The sequence below is a fragment of the Anopheles cruzii genome, chromosome 3, assembly GCF_943734635.1.
Source record: "Anopheles cruzii chromosome 3, idAnoCruzAS_RS32_06, whole genome shotgun sequence".
NCBI lineage: Eukaryota > Metazoa > Arthropoda > Insecta > Diptera > Culicidae > Anopheles > Anopheles cruzii.
In genome coordinates, this window is record NC_069145.1 from 15,730,413 (window position 1) to 15,752,137 (window position 21,725).

The following is a 21,725-nucleotide window of genomic DNA, read 5'->3' on the forward strand; positions in this document are numbered from 1 at the left end:
AGGGGTTCACCAATGTCAAAGTGTGTCTTGATGTTAAAAAAATAACAAAATATTTTATTGCAATTAATTTCAGAATTAACGTAAAGTGGAACGAAATTCATACAAAACAATGTATTATCAAACTCACCAAGTCCAAAACTCTCAACACACACACACACGCAGTCATGCGCTTTGTTGTTGGCGGTGTGCAGTCCGCGACACGAACAGCGACAAAATTTACATTCCATTGCTCGATGACTAGATTGATGATCAATACAGCAGCAGCAGCACAACCAAAGGCGACGGTGAAATTGTCTTCCGCAGTTTGTTCAGTTTTGTTTGTCCGTGCCCACGGAGCATGTCTGCAAAATGAGTAGTTTTGTGAAACGGGAAGGATCGGCGGAAGAAAATTGTTTACAGGTAAGCAGCTCGTTTTGTAGTGCCACTACGCGCCAAGCGCCCACTTGAGCTCGCGAATGCTCTGTGGTGGTGATTGTCCTTCAATGTTACCCGTGTTCCCTTTGGCCACCCAACAGGTGTATCTGCCCGAGGCACGCTACGAGTGTCCCATTTGCTACTGCTGGCTTAACGAGCCAATTCTGACGAAATGTGGCCACCGTTTCTGCCGTAAATGCATCACGTACTGGCTCAAGTGAGTACGGTTGGCCGCCGAGCGTAAACTGTCAATGTTGTGAGTTTGCTTTGCTTTCTTTGCCGGGTTCGAGCAGCGAGAAGAACTCCATCTGTCCGCTGGACAACGAGCCGCTCGACATCGACAGCGACATCTTTCCGGACAACTGTACGCGGCGCGAAATTTCGCAGATCAAGAAACCGTGCCCGAACTGGGAGCGCGGCTGTGCGGATCAACTCTCACCCACCGAAATCGACTCCCACCAGCTGCAGTGCCGGTTCGCCATGTCCAGCCAGAGCCAGGCATGCCCGTTCGCACGGGTACGGTGCAAATTTGTGGCACCCAACGAAATCACCCTCAACGAGCACCTGGCCGCCGACTGCCAGCGGCACCTTCAGGTGAGAAGAGAACGACCCGCTTGGGGGCCATTGCTAATACGTCCTGGTTTCCCGTTTTATGTTGGCAGCTCCTTCTGGAATCACACACGGGCAGTGGAGACCGTTACCGATTGTGGGATCCACCGGACAAAAATATTGCTCCCGAAATGAGCACCAACGACCTGGTCCGCTCGATGTACGAACGGATCGTGATCCTCGAACAGGAACTGCACATTCTCACCATCAAGCTGTCGAAGCAGGACACGCAGCTGGCGAAGGTGCACAAGGAGATAGACCCGCGCTACAGCGCGGGAGTGCTCCTGTGGAAGCTGGACGATTTTAGCAGCAAGGTCGATACGATGCTCGGCAACGGCAACTGTATGTTTTACAGCGGCGAAGCGTACACCTCGCCGCACGGCTACAAGTTTTGTGCCCGCATCAATGTGTCGCCCCGCACGAAGGAGTTCATCGGGCTGCACGTGCACCTGATGCAGTCGGAGAACGATTATCATCTCGAGTGGCCGTTCAAGGGCAGGATCAAGATAACGCTGCTCAACGTGCGCAATCCGGAACGATCGCAGCACGACACGATCATGTCGAAGCCCGAAATTCTCGCCTTCCACCGGCCAAGTCAGGAGATCAGCCCGCGTGGTTTCGGGTTTTTGGAGTTTGCGAAGATCAAGGACATACTGACCAAGTTCATGGACAACGGCAACGTGGTTGTAATCAAGATTGAGATGAACATTGTCTAAGGCGGTGGCGAAGGGGAGAACTTAAGCTCATAACCATTTTTAATTCCTTACTGCGTATCATTCCAACGTAACCAACCTACCTTACCCTTACGTACGCCAGCCAAGCGGCGGCCGCTTGCATAGTCGGCTCCTCCTCGACCAGCCAGTTACTTATCGCTAGCGCGTATCGATATAATTGTGTACTGTGTTGCATTGTCTTAGAACGTAGCTGCTTGGACCGTGTGGATCTATTGATCGTGTAGGTTACGCTCCTTAGTTTTAACGTAAGCTATTCAGTAGCCGCATTAGCGATAGCGACGAGCCGTCGTTGTGTACTTACCATTCGGCTGCAGATCTGATCGTGCCAAACTCGCCGTATGCCCATTTGAATAATTGTAAACCATTTTATGGATAAGTATTACCCATCTCACCTTGAATCTCTCCTTTAATGCAACTGTCGGACGCTCGCTCGACCGCTGCAATATTTTATGCTTCTTTCTTTCACCTTACTACACCCGCACCACATTCCACCGAAACCATCCATTCAACATCACATGGCCAAAACGAGAAAAGAAGAAAAAAAAAATTCATCGCGTAACAGATCGAGGGTTCTAAAAGCTTTTTTGTTGACAATTTTAGATGTTATATACAACAATACAGGAATTTTCGAACGTGATAGAAAAAAAAACGGGCAGGAATCATAACCTAAACAAAAGTGTACTCAACGTTGTTTGCGCACAAACAACAGACCCGGGCGGGGGCTGTGGTGGTACATCGTGTTTTGTAGTTCCACCGTAAACGTAAATGTATCCGAATGGAAAACACAGTAGCAAACGGAAACGGGGATAAATAAACGTGTATAAAAAGGAAAACAAGCGAACCCCCAAGAGCGTCAGCGTTTTGCGTGCCTCCCAAACACTTCCTCCGGCGCCAGAGTTCCGTTTCCTGTCACAATGGTTCTTTATTTGTCCGTGTTAATCAGTATAATTGGTTTTTGTGAAAAAATGTATATCAAGTAATTACGACTAGTCTACGGTTTAATTGTATTTTTTTCTCATTGTTTCTTTCTTAAAAACATGATCTAATAATGTTATTGTTTTCGTTTCCTGTAAATGTAATGTTACTAAATAACCAATATGTGTTCGTTCACATTCGTTTGTAGTGTTCTGCCACCAACCACCACTCTCCTTCCTGTGCCGAAAGCACCCGGTTTCAGCACTCTCCCAAGCGGGTGTTGTTGGTACACCCCGCTCCGTTTACGAGTTAGTCTGTGTTTGGTTCATGTTCGTAGCAGTATTGCTAACCTCCAAAAGGTAGTTCCGGTGTGCCGTCTTACGACACCTCGATCCGATTGACAGTTTGTAGAGGGATATCAGTGAATTGGTTTGTGTGTGTGTGTTTTGTTCCGTTTCCGTCTTCTGTTACATGAACCTGTTGCGTCCGCCGAATCGAATACCGAATTCGTGTGTGTATTCGCACTCCGTTAAATCTCGCTAATGGTTTCTGGCCCAAAACGCACTATACAAACACTACTCGCGTAATTTTGCTATTTATTTGATTATTTTGCAGATGTTTACTAGCACGGAACCACATTGTGTGTCGTGTCTCGTCTCGCAAACTCCGGCTTCCGATTCGGCTATTCGTACGTGGAAAGTGAGGAAGAGATGCCTTTATGGTTTGAAAATGTTTACGCTGAATAATATGTATATAGGCGGCATTAGCTATGGCAGCGGATATATAGTAATATTGTTTGCTAGCGCTCCGCGAAAAGGGAGCTCTATTTGATCGTCTAATCGTTTCACGACCGTTCGCCCGGTACGTGAATTGAAACGTGAACGTCATTGATCATGACAAAACACAACATCGTCTACTGCATGGCCTGCTACTACGCTGGATATTATTCGAATTACCCTACTTTAGATGTGTATCCACCACGGTCGAACTATAGTCTTGGCTACGTTTTAACTTACGTTGGGTTTCGCTAATTGTTCTACACGCAGTCAACTGTCCCGCACCACATGTTAATTAATTCGACAATGCGCACCTCACTCCGCGGTTCCAATTGTTTTCCGCTGCTTGCTGTGTGGTGCTCTAAGTCTACTGAATTGGGGAAAAGAAAGTTACTTAGACACGAACGATTCCTGTAGCTTAAATTCGCTTTAGCTATGCGGTATGTAATAATGTGTTAACGGGACGCAGAGAACTTGAACTCCGCCGACAACTCAGTACCCTGAGTGGTTAGCCAATAAAAGTGCTGCCCCACTGGTCACTAATTTGCGCCCTCTCCAAAATGTGGCAAAATGTATCCTCACTCTCGTGGTTCCGCAGTTTCGTCCATCAATTACAATCAATCTCTTCTCAGCACACTCGTGTTACGATCGACCAAAGCCCCTATTATTGCGCAACAAAGAACAAACAAACGTTCACCGGTTCCAATCGTCCCAACCTGTTGACGGCAACTCACGGGCCCAAGTGCTCCATGGGGCTCCGAATGGAGGCGCATGGTCAGGCTGCACAGTGAACTGGCTGCGTGCTGCAACGTCAACTTTTCCAACGATCTGTTCCAAAGTGTGCCGTTACCTCGATTACTTTCCTTCGACGCCGGTCCGCATTGCAAACGTTCTTAGTGATCCGTTTCTCGTTATCTTCCTCGATTCGCTCCTGTACTCTGCTCTAGATGCTAGAGGGTGCCCTGTGGCGCACTTTCCACTCGACAATACTTTAATTTGTTCCAAATTTATACTAATTATTTTTACGTGTCTGTTGCGATTGCGTGATCCAGCGCTGTTGAAATGGTTCTTGTTCTACTTAGTGTATGTATATGACTAGTATGGACGAACTCATTCTATCGAACTATGATGGTGAAATTAAGCTTCCTGCCCTGTGCCGGTGTCGGTGCGATACCCTGTCGTTGCCCCAACCGCTGGCTTCTGAATATGTTCTACGGATAGTAAAGTCTGTTTGTGGATGTGTGTATGGGTGATTTTCCACGCTTGTCTAATGTAAATGTGCAGGTGTACGACTGATATGACTAGAGTTATAAATTGGCGTGTTGCTCTACTTCACTATGCTCCGTCAGTGTTCTGCGACTGTAGCGATTGAACGCGTTTTTTCTTTCACATTTATTCGCTCTTCTCGTGGTGCCTTTTTTTACATGGTCGCTACTCCATAGTGTTGGATATTTTGTTTTTCTTTGTCCCCTGTTTAAACTTCGCATTTCACGCGCTGGTCCTACTGCGGCAAACGAATCCGAATTAGCCTGGCTTAGCGTATAATGATACACGTGTTGTTCGATGTTACAAAAAAGGTGCTACACTCATTGAAGTCGATGTTCTAGTTTCACGAATTTAGGAGCGACTTGCACGGCCCAAACGGCCGCGACAACATTACCTGCTCCCGTTCCGCCCGGAGCCGTTTGTGTCCGTAAGGTTTTATGCTTTTTGCTTGGCAGTTGGTTCGTTACCTTGCTACGGTCGGTAGTATGGAATCGTGTACAGCTTCTAAAGGCATTCATTGGAGCTTTAGTCGCTTAGCTGATGAGAAGATTACCGAAATTAAACCACTTTTTCCCGTCCCTTTCCGGCTCGCCAACGTCGCATTTGAATTAGTGTTGCGGCGCAATCACGCTCTAGGCCTACTGTGAACAGACTTACGTCCGAAAACCTTTACTCGATTACTTTGTTGGTGGTGCTGTTTTGATAGGAAATTGCCGCACGTGGCGTAATTAAATGTGTTATAAGTTAGTTAAACAACACTATTATTAGATAGAATAAAACTCATAAAAATCAAAAAAATCGAACATAATTATTCAAATAACTTATTACAACCTGCTCTAAGGTACAATACTTTTCACTCCGCTAACAAGCAAACCGATTGGGCCCTTGCCCTCGCGCGCAGTCCTAGTTTAGTGTAGATTGAGAACCAAGAGTCTGCGACTCGTTCAAACGTAACTGTGACTTCTATAAGTGGCAAAGCAAGTTGCAACAATGGGTAACCTGTTGCTTGCGTTCTCTGTATCAAACGTGTATTGTGTTGTTTGGATTATCTAATTTGACTCCGGAGTTTGTCGGTGATGAACACAAGCGTTGATTGCTTTTTGCTCAACCTGAGCTTGCCATGCCGCAGATTTGCTTCAATAACTTAATTCCGTGCTATTCCGTTGATCGGTTTATCGGTTTTATTTCTACTCTCAATACTCTCGATCAATTAGTTCTGCGCCATTCAACAAATTGTAGTGGAGACTAGTAAACATGGCATTACTGCATACGACAAATTCCCTAAGTGCCTTTTCCCGCGGGTGGGATGTAGAGCCAAAGGTGATCCTTCCGGCGTAATTCGTAATGTGACGAAACGGAGGCTTACCCCTCGGTCGGTCGGCTCCTCCTGGCGGTGATTGACGTTACGTTGCGAGTTCGTAAGTTATCGTACAGTTCCATTACACAGCCTACCCCCAAATTGACCTGGACCAGTCTCTTTGACTTACTTCACTACACTAGGTCCCGCCTTTAGTAAAAAGTTAGCTCGTTGTACGGAGTGCGCGCAATGCAGGGCGCGTTGCGGGACGATTCAAGATAACCGTTATCGTATTGCTCTATGTTTTCGGTGTCCCATGATGGAACTGCAACTTAGACTTAACGTACAAAACCATTCGTTCGGTGTACCGCCATTTTGACTACGGGTTTACTTCTATTACTGTACCGCAGATTACGCTACACGTACCAATATGACCACTCGGTCGCGCCCTGATTGTTCCGGTCAACGGACTAACTCATTCGGCTCCGGCTTCGGTTCGGATCAGGGCACCCGGCTCGAAGAGCTCGTCCCCCTCTCAAATGGACTCCATTTGCTCGGCTAGCTCCGGAATGGGGCTCTCGCTCAGCGGGAGCTGCATCGAGTGAGGGATCGACGCCGAGTGCGACGGTAACCAGTGCTGCGACGGATACAGCGAGGGACCGGGCTGCAGGTTCTGTGGAGCGAGATATGATCATTCTCACGATATGCTTCGCAAAGGACGGCCTCTTACGAGCTACGCTAGGCGGCTAAGCGAGTATGAGATGCAGATGCCGAGTTCGATTCGAACGAAAATACACCAAAAGCGGATTCATATATGGAACGAGCTAGGCAATCGCTAACTAGCGCAAACGAAACAAAAATGCACCCTTCAAACACAATGGCACAATGCAACACAACCGCGTAAAGAAGGGAACCCAGAAAGATCGCAACGATCGATTCTTGTTCCGGTTCTAACAACACAACACAACATAATACAAATGTAACACATAAACGAAACTTGTAAAGTTAACTATCGGTACCAAATGTATGAAAATGAAAACGATTAAACACAACAGAAAACTAACCGAATCTGGTCAACTATTACAACTAGGAGTAGAAACCGACCAAGGTCTAGTAGTGAAGGAGCCAAACAAACGCTCGCTCTGCTCTGCGCGCTCGGTACAAACTACAGAATCTGATGGCTTACAGGGTACGTTCTAATCAGCGCGAACTATGCGCAAGCTCCCGCCAGCTACTGAAGATGATACTGATGTTGGCTCCACCTACCCCTCTACTGGGCGCGGACTGTTCCCGTGCGTACAAAGTTGAATCCCAGCTATCCCAGTCTGGCTCGGGTGTAGTCTGCTGGTTTTGCTAACCGCTTCACCCCTCTACAGCACGGGTTCTACAGACAACTTACGAATGAATGAGCGCAAAAACACTGCGGTACGTGTGGTACTACTCGGTGACAACCACTAGACACAAACAGCGCCTCTCACGAGACCAAACCATTAGTTACAACATAAAGGCATCGGCATCAGTACTCGGGCCAGATTGGCCACTACAGTCTGATGAGCAACGAACGGCAACTTCTAGACTACGCTCCGTTGAGTGTTACGCAGCTCGAAGCTTGAAGCAAATGCATGCGGCGGCGGATGGAAGTGAGAGCACGTGCCCGGAGACGCCACCACGCACCACCACGGACACAAGCGATGGATGGATGGATGGATGGTTGCGGTAGCGCGGACACGCGGATGGTGGCAGCGGCGTCACTAGCGCGTGTGTCTGTCTCTACTTCTCTGTCGTATGTACCTGGTGGTAGAGTGCGGCCACGTTCCAGGGACTGTCGGTCGACGGTGTCGTTCCTTCGCTGATCTGGCACGTCTTCATCGAGCTGGGCAAAGCACTCCACGAGCAGAGGGTCCGATCGGAAGAGGTGCCCCCACCGGACTGCTGTTGCTGCTGATGATGGTGATGATGATGATGATGATGGTGCAACTGTTGGTGCGTGTGTAGCTGGGCGTACAGCTCGAGCGGATCCTGATGCAGCGCCTGGTGCAGGTGGTTGTAATGGTTCGGCGATGGTTCCGTTTCGAGGATGGCCGTTTCACGGACGGGCTGCAGGGTCGGGTAGCCGTCCGCGTCCGTCTCGCCGTACGGTAGCGGCGGCAGGATTTGCGTTTGCTGTGCGATCTTGTAGCTGTGCTGGCGCAGCATTTGCCGGCGGCTGAGGCCGGTTTCCATAGCACCCTGCTTCTGCAGGATCTGCCGCTTCTGCTGCAGCAACCGGTGCTGCATCAGCTGCTGCTGTAGTGGAGGTTTCTGCTGTAGCTGCTGTTGCTGCTGCTGGGCAGCGGCAACAGCAACCGCAGCCGCCGCTAGCTGGTCCGAGCGGGTCACGACGCCCGCCCGCAGCAGTAGCTGCTCCGGATCGAGCTTGCCTGCCTCGGCACCGCCAGCTGATGCGGCCGCTGCTGCTGCCGCTGCTGCCACCGCCGCTGCCTTAACGCCCAGCGGAAGGCCCACGTAGTCGGCCACCTTGTTGTAGTAGCCACCACCACCACCACCGCCGGAGCCATTGGACTGCTCCAGACAGCCGCTACCGTGCGACGACAGCGGCTTGAGAATGAGACTCTCGAGCGGGTTCACCCGGAACTGGCTGTGCTGCATCTGGCGCACAATGATCTCGTCCTGCGGCACGTTCGCCTGGTACTTCACCTTCAGCTGGGCCGCCTCCCTCTGCAGCAGGTGCAGCTCGAGCACACCCTTCGCCTTGCACGTCTCGTTCAACCGCTGGCTGTTGAAGGCCACCGGCGAGTTGAGAGGATTGTCGGCTGCATTTATCAATCCCTGCGTCACGAGCCCATCGCTGGCACGGCGTCCTTCACTGCAAAGACGATAGAAAAGCCATTAAGCATTCGTGACACCCGTTCGTGCGTACACTTACCGAAAGTCGACAGGCGAGCGGGTAATACTGCGATGGTCACCGTTGTGCACATCCTGGTAGACGGTGTTCGCTCTCAGAAACGAGCTGGCCACCTTGTCCGACATGGCGTACACGCACTGCTGCTGGTTGATGCACACCGAGCTCGTGACCGCACGAAACGTAGCTGAAAATGGGGGCAGGCAAGAAGTTGTCCATTAGCAGAAGGTGTCCAGTGGCAATAGGGCGTAGGGTGCCGGACCCCGTACTACCTTCATCTTTTGCGGCACTCTCGTACGCCTCGGTCGTAGCCGTGCACGACGGCAGACTGCCGGCCAGCTCCGCACAGTCCGACAGGTTGAGATCCAGGCTTTCGAAGGTCGAAAAATTGCTGCGCGACGAATCGCAGCTCAGGTTTTGGCTCAGGCTCTTCGGGTGGATGTTGGTCACGACTCCACTGGACGAGCTGGAGCTGGCGAACGAGTTGAGCCGCTGGATGGACTTGTCGATCGAGTGCTGCACATCCTCGTCTGCAAAACCGGGAACCGTTAGCACGAGTCACGGGCGCTTTCAAGGCACAGATCCTACCTCCCAGATCCGTCTCACAGCCTTCGTCGGTGCTGGAGCTGTACTGTGCCGTGATGGACGCGGCTGATGGTGCCGGGTGGCCCACGCTCGTCACCGACAACCCCGGCTCGTAGTGCTGAAGGTACGAGTAGGTTTGAATGTTGTTGATGTAGTCCTTGAACGGTGGCACACTGATCGATGGGGTTTCGGTCGATGACGCGCCCGATACAGCGGTTGATAGGTACTCCTTGCTGAACCCGTTCAGCGGGTCCGAGTAACGCTGCGATTGCGATGGTGCTGGTGGCGGTGGTGGCGTCGGTGCTGCCGACACCGCCGATTGTGCCGCTTGGGACGGCTGGTGGAGATCGCTGTTCACTGGCGAGTGGCTCGGTGGTTTCGCGTACCGATTCGACTCACTCATCGACACAGGGCGAGCCTGTCGGACGGAACGAAGGAGATAACAAAAACGAATCCTTAGACACCGGGCGTTCGAAACTTCCATCTGGCCGATCCGGAACAGGCCAATCGTGCCAATGTACCGCGCAAGCGCAAAGTGAAGGTACACAAAGGTGAAACTATTCTGACGCTGAACCGACCGCTCGGGGTTAGTAGAGGGCATGCACGTGACTTGCGCCACCGAACCGGGTTAGTGGTTTTGAACTCATAAGAAAGGGGTTGAAAGTATACATTGTGCCATGAAGATTTATTGCAAATTTCCTTCCTGCTCGGCCTCGACGGTTGTCGAAACAAACGAAACGCGTGTAATTGACCTACGTGCGTCGCGTAACACTAAACCTAAACCCTAAACTAAGCTACATGCTCCATGGAAGTTCCACAAACAATGGCACTCGACGGTCACCCGCTCCGATCACACACAAACAGCGCCGTCGGCAACGAGTCCTGTCACCTTAAAGCGTTGGTAGACTCACCTGCTGCAGCAACCGTCGGCAGTCTTCGGTGCTTTGCTGCAGGATGCGTTTGTCAATGTTGCTCGACAGGAGCCGCGTCGAGGAGATGCGGTTCGAAAGGATGCCCGACTCGCGCAGTACGATCGCGCTACTGTCGCGACCACCGGCGACACTCGAGGAGAGTGGCGGGGGCAGCAGCCCGGCCCCGCTGGTGCCGGTCAGGTAGGTGGAGCTGCAGTCCCGCTCACGGAGCGCGGCCAGCTGGTAGAGCGAAGCGTCCGCAAACCCCGAACTGGACGTGTACGAAACGCCCCGGAAGTAGGAGCTATCCTTGAGGACCGGCTGCTGCTCCCGGATGCTCGTATCTCGCAGCATGATCACGCCGGGCGCGATGGTGGGCAGGGCGACCGGCGGAACACTCGTGCCACCGCTCAGGAGACCGTGCAACGCCTCGGAACTTTGGTTGCTCAGACCCGCGTGCAGAGCGGGCGATATTTGCTGATGCTTCGGTGAACTTGACTGATCGGCCCTACGGAGAAGAAGTAGAAACACCGGAATTACGGAACTGATTGAAACTGGGGCCCTCGGAGGCTGAGGCTGGCTGTCCATACTTGTGCTGCGAGCTGATGGCCAACTTCCGCATCGCCTGCTCGGCAACGTTACTGGGCCGTCGGCGTTGGAATTCGAGCATTCCGGGTGATTTTACACCGGCAGCCGGCACCACGCAACCGGCACCGGCACCGTCGTGTGAAACCGAACGGCTCTTCAGTCTTTCCAGTAGCAGTAGATAAAATGCCGTGTAGTGATCGTAGCTGTGGAGCTGCAAAGGAACAAATCAAGCAGATTAGAGTCTAGCTTTTCGCATTTCGGAAACTAGGCCCAGCGTACCTTCAAGCTTTCCCGCGTCTTGAGAATGTCGATGCCCAAGTTCTGCATGATCTTCAGTATTTGTTCGTTCGGTTCCGTCTCGAGCGCACTGACGTCACTCGTGTTCCCATTGATCACGATACTGCTGATCTTCGGGGAATCCATCAGCTCCACCATCATCCAGCGGTGCCGCTTGATTTGATCGATCGAAAACCTTCGCGAAGGATCGAGCACCAGCATCTTCCGGATGAGTGACTCACAGTCTGCAATCGAATGATCGCCAACCCGGTTAACTCGCCGTCTTAGATCACTCACATGGCCCCGTACTTACCTGAGCTCATGAAAAATGGAATCCTGAAACGCCCCGACAGCACACGGTCCCGGAGCGACTGCAGGGTAGAACCATCGAATGGAAGCGCTCCACAAACCAGCACATACAGCACCACACCCAGCGACTAATCGGGAAGGGACATTGAGAGACACACATTTGAACATTACATCTAGACCGGCCCAGCACGCCAGTTTTCCACCCAGTTCACCTACCCAAATGTCGATCTCCGGTCCGGTATAGCGTTTCCCTTCGAACACTTCCGGCGCAGCGTACGGCGGGGAACCGCACCAGGTGGCCAACAGTTCGCCCTTCTTGTAGAAGTTCGAAAACCCAAAGTCAGCTATTTTGATGTCCATCTTAGAATCCAACAGTAAATTCTCAGCCTAGCGCGAATCGGGAGCGGGATTAGGAAACAATCGACGACGACGACCGGTCGACGGTGCCAGGCTGCCTTACCTTAAGATCTCTGTGTACTATTCCCTTATTGTGACAATATTCTACGGCGGAAAGGATCTGCCAAAACTTATTCCTAGCGGCACGCTCGTTAAGTCGCCCGTACTTTGCAATATAATCTGAAAGGAGCAGCCCGGAGAACCGGGGCGAAACAATTAACCTCAAAATGCACTCGGAACACCGAATGTTGACGAGCACCCCTGCCCATGTCGTCGTCTGGCCTCAATCGATACGCTGCCGGGGCAGACACATTGGAATATTACGAGTGGAAATGTTACCTAGAGGTCCTAAAACTTGCCGTGCCTTGCTCTTTATGTGCGCGGATCTGCATTTCGAGCTCGAATTAATGAATATATTACGGTTTTAACATTTTCGGACTCTGCCGGTGGCACATGTTGCCATCAAATCCAGTTTGTCCCAGACATTATTGATCGCCAATTCCCAACGATTCCCGGCCCTGCCACAGGGGGAGGGGCTCGGTGCCAGAACTTACCGAAAATTTCTCCTTGACTAGCATATTCCGAGACTATGTAGATCATGCTCTGCGTCTCCATAACCTGCAAAACGGGGGAAAGTTTTAGCGCTGCATATCGATTACTCCGAGACTCCTCGGAGCTCGGTTCGCGCGGGCGTCGCCAACGTACCTGGTAGAGTTTTATTACGTGCGGGTGATCTAAGCGTTTCATAATCTCGACCTCGCGGTACACCTTCTGCAAGTTGCCCGGATCGAGCTGAGACTTATCGATAATTTTAATGGCTACCTGCGAAGTGATAGCGGAGCGAACCGAAGTGAAATTAGAGAGTGTGCAGGGAACGATTTCGAGTGAATTTCCCCCCCGGGTTCTGGAGGGCCCTTGGAAGGCAAGAATAAATTGGTCGGCATTGTTGCATCTTGGGCTACAACAGCCGACCGGATCGACGGCTTTGACGGCCTGCCACGCAAGGACATGCCCCCGGTAAGGACGATACTGCTCCGAATTTTTCCCAAAATAGCCACCCCTTAATTATGGTCCCTGACCTTTCGGTTTTCCAAATGTTCGGCGGCTGCTGCTGCTACCGTCCGAGAGAAGAAGCCCCAAGAACCAGCCCACCAGTTCCAGGATCTGGGCCGCACCGTACGGCGTAAGCCACCTAGCCGAGTTGCCATTCTTATGTTCCGTTCTTTGGTGGCACTTCTTGGAATCCCCTAGTACCTTTGCCATTTAATTAGTCTCAGAAATGTCTGTACTCAAGGAGCGACACAGTCTGGGTGGAGGAAACTTTCACTCACTTTCTTCGGTGTCTCGGTTAAGGGAAGCCATCGCTGTGCTCTCGCGTGGCCAATTGGGCCGTGGCCTCCCCCCCAACCCACAACCACCCCGCCAGTCGGGTGAGACTACTTACCTCATTTTTCGTAATTCGATGACGTGCCAGCTTAACCACGGCAAAGTTGCCCTTGCCGATCGTTTTCTCGATTTCATAGAAACCAACGCGTATCGGGTCCTTACACTTGACGCGCGTACTGCTGCTGCCGCCGCTGCCGCCGCCGGTGCCACCGGGCGCACCACCGGTGGAACCGTTGCCGCTGCCACCGGACACCGCGGATCCATTGCTGACGACCGACGGGCGTGCATCGTGTCCCACCATGGCTGCCGCCGCGGACCGTCCGCCGCCCTTTCCGTTGTGATGGGCGTTGCCGGTGGGCGCTGGTAGCGCACTGGCGCCAGTCGGTCCACCGGCCTTGCTGCCGCTGTGGTAGAAACTGTGATGGTAGCTGTCAGATTCGACGGACGACGAGGACGCCGAGGCTAGGATATGGGCGCACGACGCGTTGCTGCCGCTGGCGGAGACCGCCGCTGGAGACACGGAGGACGATGCTGGGGGCGCTCCGGGCGCGGATGAAGAGGACAAGGTTGGCTTAACTGTGGCAGTTACCGACATTGCTGGAACCGTGCTGCAAGGCGCTGCTGCCACTGACATAGCCATCGGCATCAGAATTGACGTGGGCGAGGACGTGCTGTTGCGGTTGCTGGTGTTGCCGCTGCTGCTTGCTGTGCCGTTGCAGGTGACGGTGTTCGAGGCCAGTGTGCCATATTCTCCCATCGAGGGGCGAAAAGTCCAGTTCCGTGTATGAGGTACGCCCCGGTCTACGCTATGGGCCCTTTTATTGACACCGCTCGCCCGAGAAGTGTGTTTGACAAAAATTGACAAAAGTTCAGGTCCGGTTCCAGTTCCTAGCTGCCGACGGCCGACTTCTATTCCACAAACCGGTTGCTCAAGAGCTTGCCGTCACTGATGCGGTACCAAGTCTGGTCATTCTAGACTGCGGGAGATAAAAAATGCAAAACCAAAATGTGAGTAAACATTGATCGATCATCGGTGGTGCCGGGGAGACAAACTTAAAGATGGCCTTGGGAGTCACTGTGTCGCCTTGTTATGCGCGGGATCCTATGGTTATCACCTTCTTTTTTTATCAACACTGCGTACCGTTTGCAGATATTATGTCAAACGGCCAAACGGCGCGACAAGTACCGAAACTCTTCGCTGCCCAAATGATGACGGCCAAACATATTGGGCGACGCCAAGAGATAGGCACCGGCACTGGCTGTTTGGCGCTTAAGAGATGTCTGCCGGAGGGGGTCATCATCGTGCAGCGCAGTATCTCGTTCGGCCGTCGGCCGTGGGCCGTGGGCCGTGTGCCTGACTTTCACGCGCTACGTTAGCCGATGTTGTAGCTCTTATCTTATCGGTGAGAGAGTGAGGCGAATAAATAAATGGAAAAGTAGTCAATAACGGTGGCCAAAATAGCAGTGGGCCGCGTTGAGGCCACGGCCCACTCCGGCACCATGCGCGCTAACCGCGCCCCGTGCAAACAGTTACGCGAGGTGCGTACTCCCGCGTAAGTACACAATCCTGCCGTATACCGCGACCGTCGTGCGGTGTTTTGCAATTATCCAGAAAAACGGTGCTTTACAGTGTGGTCAGGGGCTGTTTCGCACCTGATGGGACATTTCTTTACGCGCCCAGACGGTTGCCCCCTTTACGCCGAGGGCTTGAGCGGGTTTCGACGTGAGTTCGATTTTGCCACATTTGTGAGCAACTTTGGGGAATCGATTTTTAGAAGCTAGCCAGATGAATGTTCAGGTGCGCCGTTTTAATGAAGAAGTTTTAATCTTTGTGACAAACAGCCTGCTAATCGAACGTCGCTATGGTTCGGTTAAGTAGCGCGACCTGCGACCTGTGAAAGGCCTGCGATCGTGTTGGTGTTTTACTTAATTTGAGAAAAAATGGAATATCTCGAACAAAAATGTGCAACAAATAATCATAATAATCATGTAAATCATCATGTCATGTAAAACTTATTCGTCTCTAGACCTTCATTATGACTAGACTATTCGTGGTAAGATAAACTTCTAAACAGTTGCTCGAATATAGCAACAATGGCCCACCTCAGAATTCGGTTTCAAGTTATGCTCTTGAATTCTCTTGGAAAATAAACCAATCTTGTAACCTTATTCACCGAATACTGCTAATGCCGAGCCCACTCACTTCGTTCCGTCCAAAGGTGATTTTTGGAACTAAAGGCATACGACACGAGCATTGTCGTTCCGTAAAGATCTGCACCAATAATGCCAAATGTTAAAAGCAAATTAAGTACATGGACACAAATCGTTCCTCACGTTCGTGGGATTCATAATGGATTCGCATTATTTTGTTTCTCGGTTGTTAGCCGAATTTCACCTCAAGCTTGGTACGCCTCCTTTCGGTGCGTTCTCCGGCAACTGTCGGTGACTTTTTGCAACATTCGAACGATTTGACGTCCCGTTCGATTCGAAAACCTTCGAACGCAAGTTGTCCTTCAAGCGTAAAATATTAATCGCTTCCTCAATTACTCCAAATTGTACGACTGCTCGCGTATCTCGTACTGAATTTTCGCCAGTCCTCCCGTTACTACGCGATAAGTACGTAGCGGCCCGCAACCTCGGTTCACATGATTATTGCAAAGGCCATTTACGGCGCTCAGGACGTTACTCGTGTTTCTTCTGTACGAACATTTAGTTCGAACCCTGGACCCTGGGAGTGCATCGACTTGAGTGCACAACTGTTAGTTACTGTAGGTTAATGCGGGTCTGCTCGTTTTAAACAACAACTAGTGGATGGAGATTTTAATTTCTTCAGTTACTAACAACTTCCAATCATGGCGAGAGCAACCTGCATGACGTGACGAGCGGCACATTCGGTCGAATAATTCACAACACTGTACGTACACAGATTTTCATTGATTTAACAGCCAAACCGGTAGCAAACCGGGGGGTTCAGAAAGAGCACAGGGCACAGACGAAAAAAAATGGACCAATGTTTACGTTAACACCCCGCCCGGGAGGCGGGAGGCGCTCGCAGTCTGACGCGGGCACACAATTCACACCACGCCGTGCCATGGTTTGTGCGATGCGGGAGTCCGCTTACAAAAATGGTTCGCAACATTTTGAACCACCACCCCCGGCGGGTGATGCTGCTGCTGTGGCGGGCCAAAAGCAAAAAAAAAAGAACACGATCCAGCGTGAGCTGTCTGCGCTTCATTTGCGTCAAGTAGTTCAGCGCGCTGTTCTCGCTCTCGGTGCTGCTGGAGCTACACACCCGTAACTGATACGCGGGGCGAGCGTCGCGAAGCAGCTACCACCGAGTGTCCACCGGCAACAGCGCACCGGCCAGATCTTCCTGCTTCCTTCCGCGGCACGCGGTTGTGCGCGCGCGAGCATGAGCCAAAGATCAAATATTGATTACACTGCGGACGGGAGAGTCTGACCCAGACCAGCACCCCGGCGATAGCCCGCATCATCATCATCGGCACCTGTATGCGGACATGTCAGCGCGGCGCGCACATCCGCCGACACCCCCGATAGCAGATAATGGACGGTCGCGCGTCGAACGGCGCCAAAAATGGTACCCAAAACGGGGGTGCCAAAAATAAATCCATTCTTAATTTGGACCATTCTCTCTGCGGGGGTGGTCCCCTCGCCCCACTATTGTTCGGTGACACATTTTCGTTCACCCGCCGGTCGTCCATCCGTTGCTTTGGGTCTTCACACTGCGTGGATGACGCGCACCACCCTCTGGGGTGACCCTTCACATCGTGGGCCGGCCGGGGGGCCACTTTGCTCCACCACACACACCCCGGTTTCTCTGATGATCACCGCGCACTCCACACACACACACACTCACACACCTTGCCGGCAATGTCAGGGACTGACGCTCTCTCTGCCGCCGCCGCTGGGAAGAGCACTCCGCGGATTGGACGCGGTTTGTTTGGGGCCGGCGTCGAAGCTGGACTGCTTCTTGCTGCGAGCGGTGCATATACGCAAGTAACGCGCGCGCGCGCGCGTCCTACGCCGCGCCACACACACGCTATGTACACATGCACCGCGCCGTGTACTTCCGCAAGCGCGGACGCGAGAGCGAGAGAAACAGAGAGAGAGAGAGAGAGAAAGAGCCCGCGCACTCGCACGTCACCAGCGCGCGGGCCGCGTTGTGCACGCGCTGTGTGTGTGACCACGCCAGTGCCCACCACCCTCCCGGCGGCACCGCCACCCCGTGGTCGCACCCCGTTTGCGCACTTCGCGTACGTCGCCAGTCGCCGCCGTTTCACCATTGACGTAGGTAAACGATTTTAGCATTCGCCACACTCTGCGTCACGGGCTGCACCGCACCGCGCCGCGTGGACCGCGGACCGGCACCCGTTTTGGCCGAAAACCCCCGCACACTCACACACACCCAAAGACACCACGGTTTAAACAAACGGTGGACCGGCGGGGGACACCGAAATGCGGACATCGGGGTCGGACGCGAGACCGCGGGTGTGTTCTGCGGTTGGCATCGCGGTCGGGGCGGCGGTCGCGGCGTAAACAAAGCATAGATTAAATGACTCCGCGCGCGCAAAAAAAGAAGATCTGCCTGCACGCGACAGAGACGACCAGAGCGAGAGCGAGAGAGCGAGAGAGCGAGAGAGAAAAGGTTACGGGCCACAGCAAGCATGGCGCGCGTCGATGAAGCGATTACGAGTGTCAAGAGCACTCGAGAAGGGGCAAGGGGAGCAAGGCACAAAACACACACACACACACACGGAGGTCTGTCCCGGAAGCGGAATTGCCGCGTGTGTGTGTGTGTGTGGGTGCTCTTTCCGTTGGGCGGCCGAAAATAGCCCCAAAACTGGCCGCGCGTCACCCACGTGTGTGGCGCAATTGACAAGCCGCGGGGCCGATCCGATCTCCCCGTCCCCAAAAGGTGCCAAAAGTGATCAATCAAAGAGCCGGTCGGAGTCAGATGGGAAAATTGGAAATTGATCCGAAAGCATACAGCGCGCGGGCAGCATTCCGGGGGGCCAGAGCGCGGGGACACGGAACGGCCCAAAATGGGATTTCTATCGAACGCACGCCTCGGGGTGGTGGGGTGTCGGGAGCGGACAGATTTTTTTCGACGACCTTTCACACACCGAAGAAAGTGGAGGGAAAGACCGCACAGAATTGACAACAAACCGTGGGCCACAAACCAGCATGGTTCATGTTGCTACGTGGACTGAAAAGTGCCGCAGCGGGCGTTTTTCGAACGTTTGAAATAAGCCCACTGGCCTCTCAAAAAATGCTGCGTTATTTCGAAGACATTTCAAAGCACTCTGCGCTTCTCTGTCAGCGCTTGGTGCCTCTTCATTGACAGTGTCACATTACACTTTACGAATTGCTCATGGTGCTGTTTTAGGTTATGTTAACATGAAACCTGGATTGGGCCCCCTTTCTCGGCCGTTGCATCAACCACCGACAGTTCCATCGAAATTTTAATGTTTTCCTCCGTCAGATTCGCCCATTTTTAGCTCCCTTAGTAGGTGAGCATGGACACTCTAGGCGCTTGGCTTGTGGCAGAACGCGCGTACACGTAAATGTTTTCCTTTTATGTTTTTTTCGTCTCGGATCACGGACCAACCGTATGCCCGCTGTCGACGTCCGAACGTCTCGTTGCCGGTCGCCGGTAAATTATCATCCTCCCGACACCGGAATCACCTTCGGGCTCGTGGCGTGGGGCGACGGTGTGGTCCTGTGGTCGCCGTGCGTCCACCGTAAGCGCAATCACATCACTCGATCGATGCAGCAGCAGCAGAGTGTGACGAGCGACAAAAAGAGAGAAAGAGAGAGAATAGGGGAGAAAGAATGTGGAGCACCGGATCAGGACGATAATTCTGGCGCGGTGTGCGGCCATTTGCGTCAGAGCGTTCCAGCGACAGTCGATGCCGGGCCGGTGGTTCTTTATGTCGTTTCGTTTCATTTCGATCGCTTTCCCTTCGGGGGTCCTTTCCGAAAACCCATTTTCGTCGAGCATCTTGCGCACCAAATAACTGAGCGCCGACTTCCACGAAATAAACGCCATTTTCAGTCCGCCTCCAAGTGCTTGGTAATTGCATTAGAACACGGCGCACAAGCGACGCAGCGCCTCGAGACGCGAAAGAAATCGGATCACGATTAAACGTTGCATAACTGCGTGCGGGCTGGCTCTGCCCATGGAAGCCCGTGGGCCGGAATTCATCCCTCCCAGCCGTCGCGTAAGAAGGGTGTTATAAGCCGTGCTGTGCGTGTAAACTTGTTGACGCATACCACGGCGGCGGCGGCGGCGGCGAGTACCGGATGGCTGGTACGCCGAAGAAATTTGCAAACAATCACGTCCACGACGTCGGCGTACCATTCGTTCGCTCTGCCTCTCTTTCTTTCTCTCTGTTTCTCAGTCTCTCCTGGGTTGGAATATTCCACTGCTTCGTTACGAGCCACCAGGCACCTCCATGATGCTGCTCGGCGCCCCTTCCGTCCATTCAGCCACCTAAAACAGGGCCAACGAATTCCGGAGACGAGAGTGCAGACCTAGCGGCCGAAGTGGTTATGTTAATGGAAAACGGGCCAACCTCCAGCATGATTCAGTTATTGGCGTCCGGTGCCTACACACACGATAACAACATATCACGCCTGATTTCACCCAGCCCAGCGGCGGGTAGTCTCGGCAGTGGTACGGTTCTGGTGTGGCCAACATCCCGGCCCAAGAGACCCCTCTTAGATAGAGAGAGAATACTACTAGTAGGAAGAGAAAAACATAAAGAGAGAGACAGAGAACCAGTAATACTAGCGTTTCCCGGAACGGTGAAGCGAGAGCGAAAATTGATTGAAAAAAGAGCGTTCTGGGGCTGTCGTGAATTAGCCGTAGAGCGCCAACCAGCCAGCCAGCCTGCGTACCTTCCCGACCATGTTCCAGGTGCTGGCGAGTGGTAGAGCGAAAATCGATTACCGATTCGTCGAGACGGCTCGCGCTGCGGTCTGGCTGGCTGGCTGGCTGGCTGATGGGCTGAAAACGGGCGACGGCTGGCCACTGTTGAAGTGGAAATTTGAGCCGTCCGTCGGTTCGCGATAAGCGCACAACAGCTTGCAAGCTTAGGAAGAAAAAGGCCACTTCGGGCGCGGGCCACCGAACAGTAGAGTCCTGTTGAAGCCATCCGGTTCAGCGAGCCGCTTGTTGAGCGAACGAAGAAGAACGGAAAATTGGACGGGCCGTCCTGTCGGCTTCTTTGTGGCCACACTGCCGCACGGTCGGTCGGGCCAGTCATGGACAGACTCCCGGCGTCACACTTTGCTTCTTTGCATTACGCTCCGCCCGATTACGGCTCGTTTTTCGTGCACTTGCGTTATTGCAGTAGCTTTTCACCGACCACAATTTGCTCCAGACACATTGTCCGGAACGGACAACACACACACACACACACACACGGAGCGGGACACACGGTTGGATTACCTTTGCCTTGTGTTACTTCCACAAAGAGACAGGCGGGCGATTCACCAGCAAACAGCTTGTTGTTGGTGTTTTTAGTGGTTTTTGCTGTTCACTTGGACACGTCACAAAAGGGCAGGGCACGCACCCAAACTCGCTGGCAGCCCACGGACGAGTCTGTTACGGGTGGCCACCGTTTTGGGCGGCTGAAACCCAGACACACCGGAATCTCCAGAGCGGGCTGGACCCCACCACTCCCGACGCGCGGACCGGGCTGCTGCGCCACGGATGGTGGACGGTGCGCGGTACAACCAGCACGAGACGCCAGACCGAGTCCCGGACCGAGAGTGTGCTTTGCGATCCCCGCGAGCCCCGACGGCTTAATGCGAACTGAGTCCGGAGCTGCGGCTCGCGGTGGCTGGATTTTCGCTGCGGGCCGAACGAGAGCGAACAACAAAAGGATCGAGAGAGCGACCGTGTCTCGCACACACACACAGCGGCCACGGTAGAATAATTTCGGCTGTACTACCGTACAAGTACGTGCACGGTGGATTGAAACATTACGATTGTATTCCGAATACCGGGCACGAATTTCACGAACGAAGAAGCCGCGCGCTGTAACCAGCAGAACTGGTTTTGTAATCAAAACACCCGAATGGTAATCGGGGGCGACCAAACACATCGGAACAACAGACCGGTGGCTCTGGAACTAGTTTTTGTTCCGTGTTCACGCGCATCTCTTTCGAAGGGCGGCTCGAGCGGAACGACAATTCCGGTAACTTTTCAACTCACGTTGCTGTGTGTCGCTGTGTTGGTGCGGTGATGCTGCCAAGTTTACAATCGCCCTCTCGCGGTGTCTCGCTCTCTTTCGCTCTCACACACGGGGTACCGATCTCCCGCTCTGTTACTTT

At 52.8% G+C, this 21,725-nt stretch overlaps 2 protein-coding genes across 2 annotated transcripts; one reads left to right on the forward strand and one right to left on the reverse strand.

Moving 5' to 3' along the window:
• Nucleotides 1–266: 266 nt before the first annotated feature.
• Nucleotides 267–2,671, forward strand: LOC128271556 (TNF receptor-associated factor 6). The gene is made up of 4 exons (XM_053009134.1): nt 267–399; nt 516–631; nt 708–1,008; nt 1,077–2,671. The coding sequence occupies exons 1-4, from the start codon at nt 349–351 to the stop codon at nt 1,737–1,739; spliced, it is 1,131 nt and encodes a 376-aa protein (XP_052865094.1). The 5' UTR covers nt 267–348; the 3' UTR covers nt 1,740–2,671.
• Nucleotides 2,672–5,564: 2,893 nt separating this feature from the next.
• On the reverse strand, nt 5,565–21,155 carry LOC128275322 (serine/threonine-protein kinase par-1). The gene is made up of 15 exons (XM_053013787.1): nt 20,839–21,155; nt 13,423–14,341; nt 12,684–12,800; nt 12,533–12,596; nt 12,043–12,158; nt 11,799–11,969; nt 11,587–11,710; nt 11,277–11,518; nt 11,000–11,208; nt 10,410–10,917; nt 9,502–9,916; nt 9,186–9,443; nt 8,938–9,100; nt 7,803–8,877; nt 5,565–6,684 (listed from the first exon to the last, which is right to left on the reverse strand). Exons 2-15 carry the CDS (start codon nt 14,119–14,121, stop codon nt 6,547–6,549), a joined length of 4,299 nt encoding a protein of 1,432 aa, XP_052869747.1. The 5' UTR covers nt 14,122–14,341; nt 20,839–21,155; the 3' UTR covers nt 5,565–6,546.
• Nucleotides 21,156–21,725: the final 570 nt, after the last annotated feature.

Bases quoted from the DNA above. Each gene is read 5' to 3' on its own strand.
- LOC128271556 (XM_053009134.1), top strand. From the start codon at position 349: ATGAGTAGTTTTGTGAAACGGGAAGGATCGGCGGAAGAAAATTGTTTA. The intron at 400-515 runs GTAAGCAGCTCG...GCCACCCAACAG, and splicing joins CGGAAGAAAATTGTTTACAG to GTGTATCTGCCCGAGGCACG. The intron at 632-707 runs GTGAGTACGGTT...GGGTTCGAGCAG, and splicing joins TGCATCACGTACTGGCTCAA to CGAGAAGAACTCCATCTGTC.
- LOC128275322 (XM_053013787.1), bottom strand. From the start codon at position 14,121: ATGGGAGAATATGGCACACTGGCCTCGAACACCGTCACCTGCAACGGC. The intron at 11,711-11,798 runs GTAGGTGAACTG...CTTCCCGATTAG, and splicing joins GACCGGAGATCGACATTTGG to TCGCTGGGTGTGGTGCTGTA. The intron at 9,101-9,185 runs GTAGTACGGGGT...CCCCATTTTCAG, and splicing joins GAGTGCCGCAAAAGATGAAG to CTACGTTTCGTGCGGTCACG.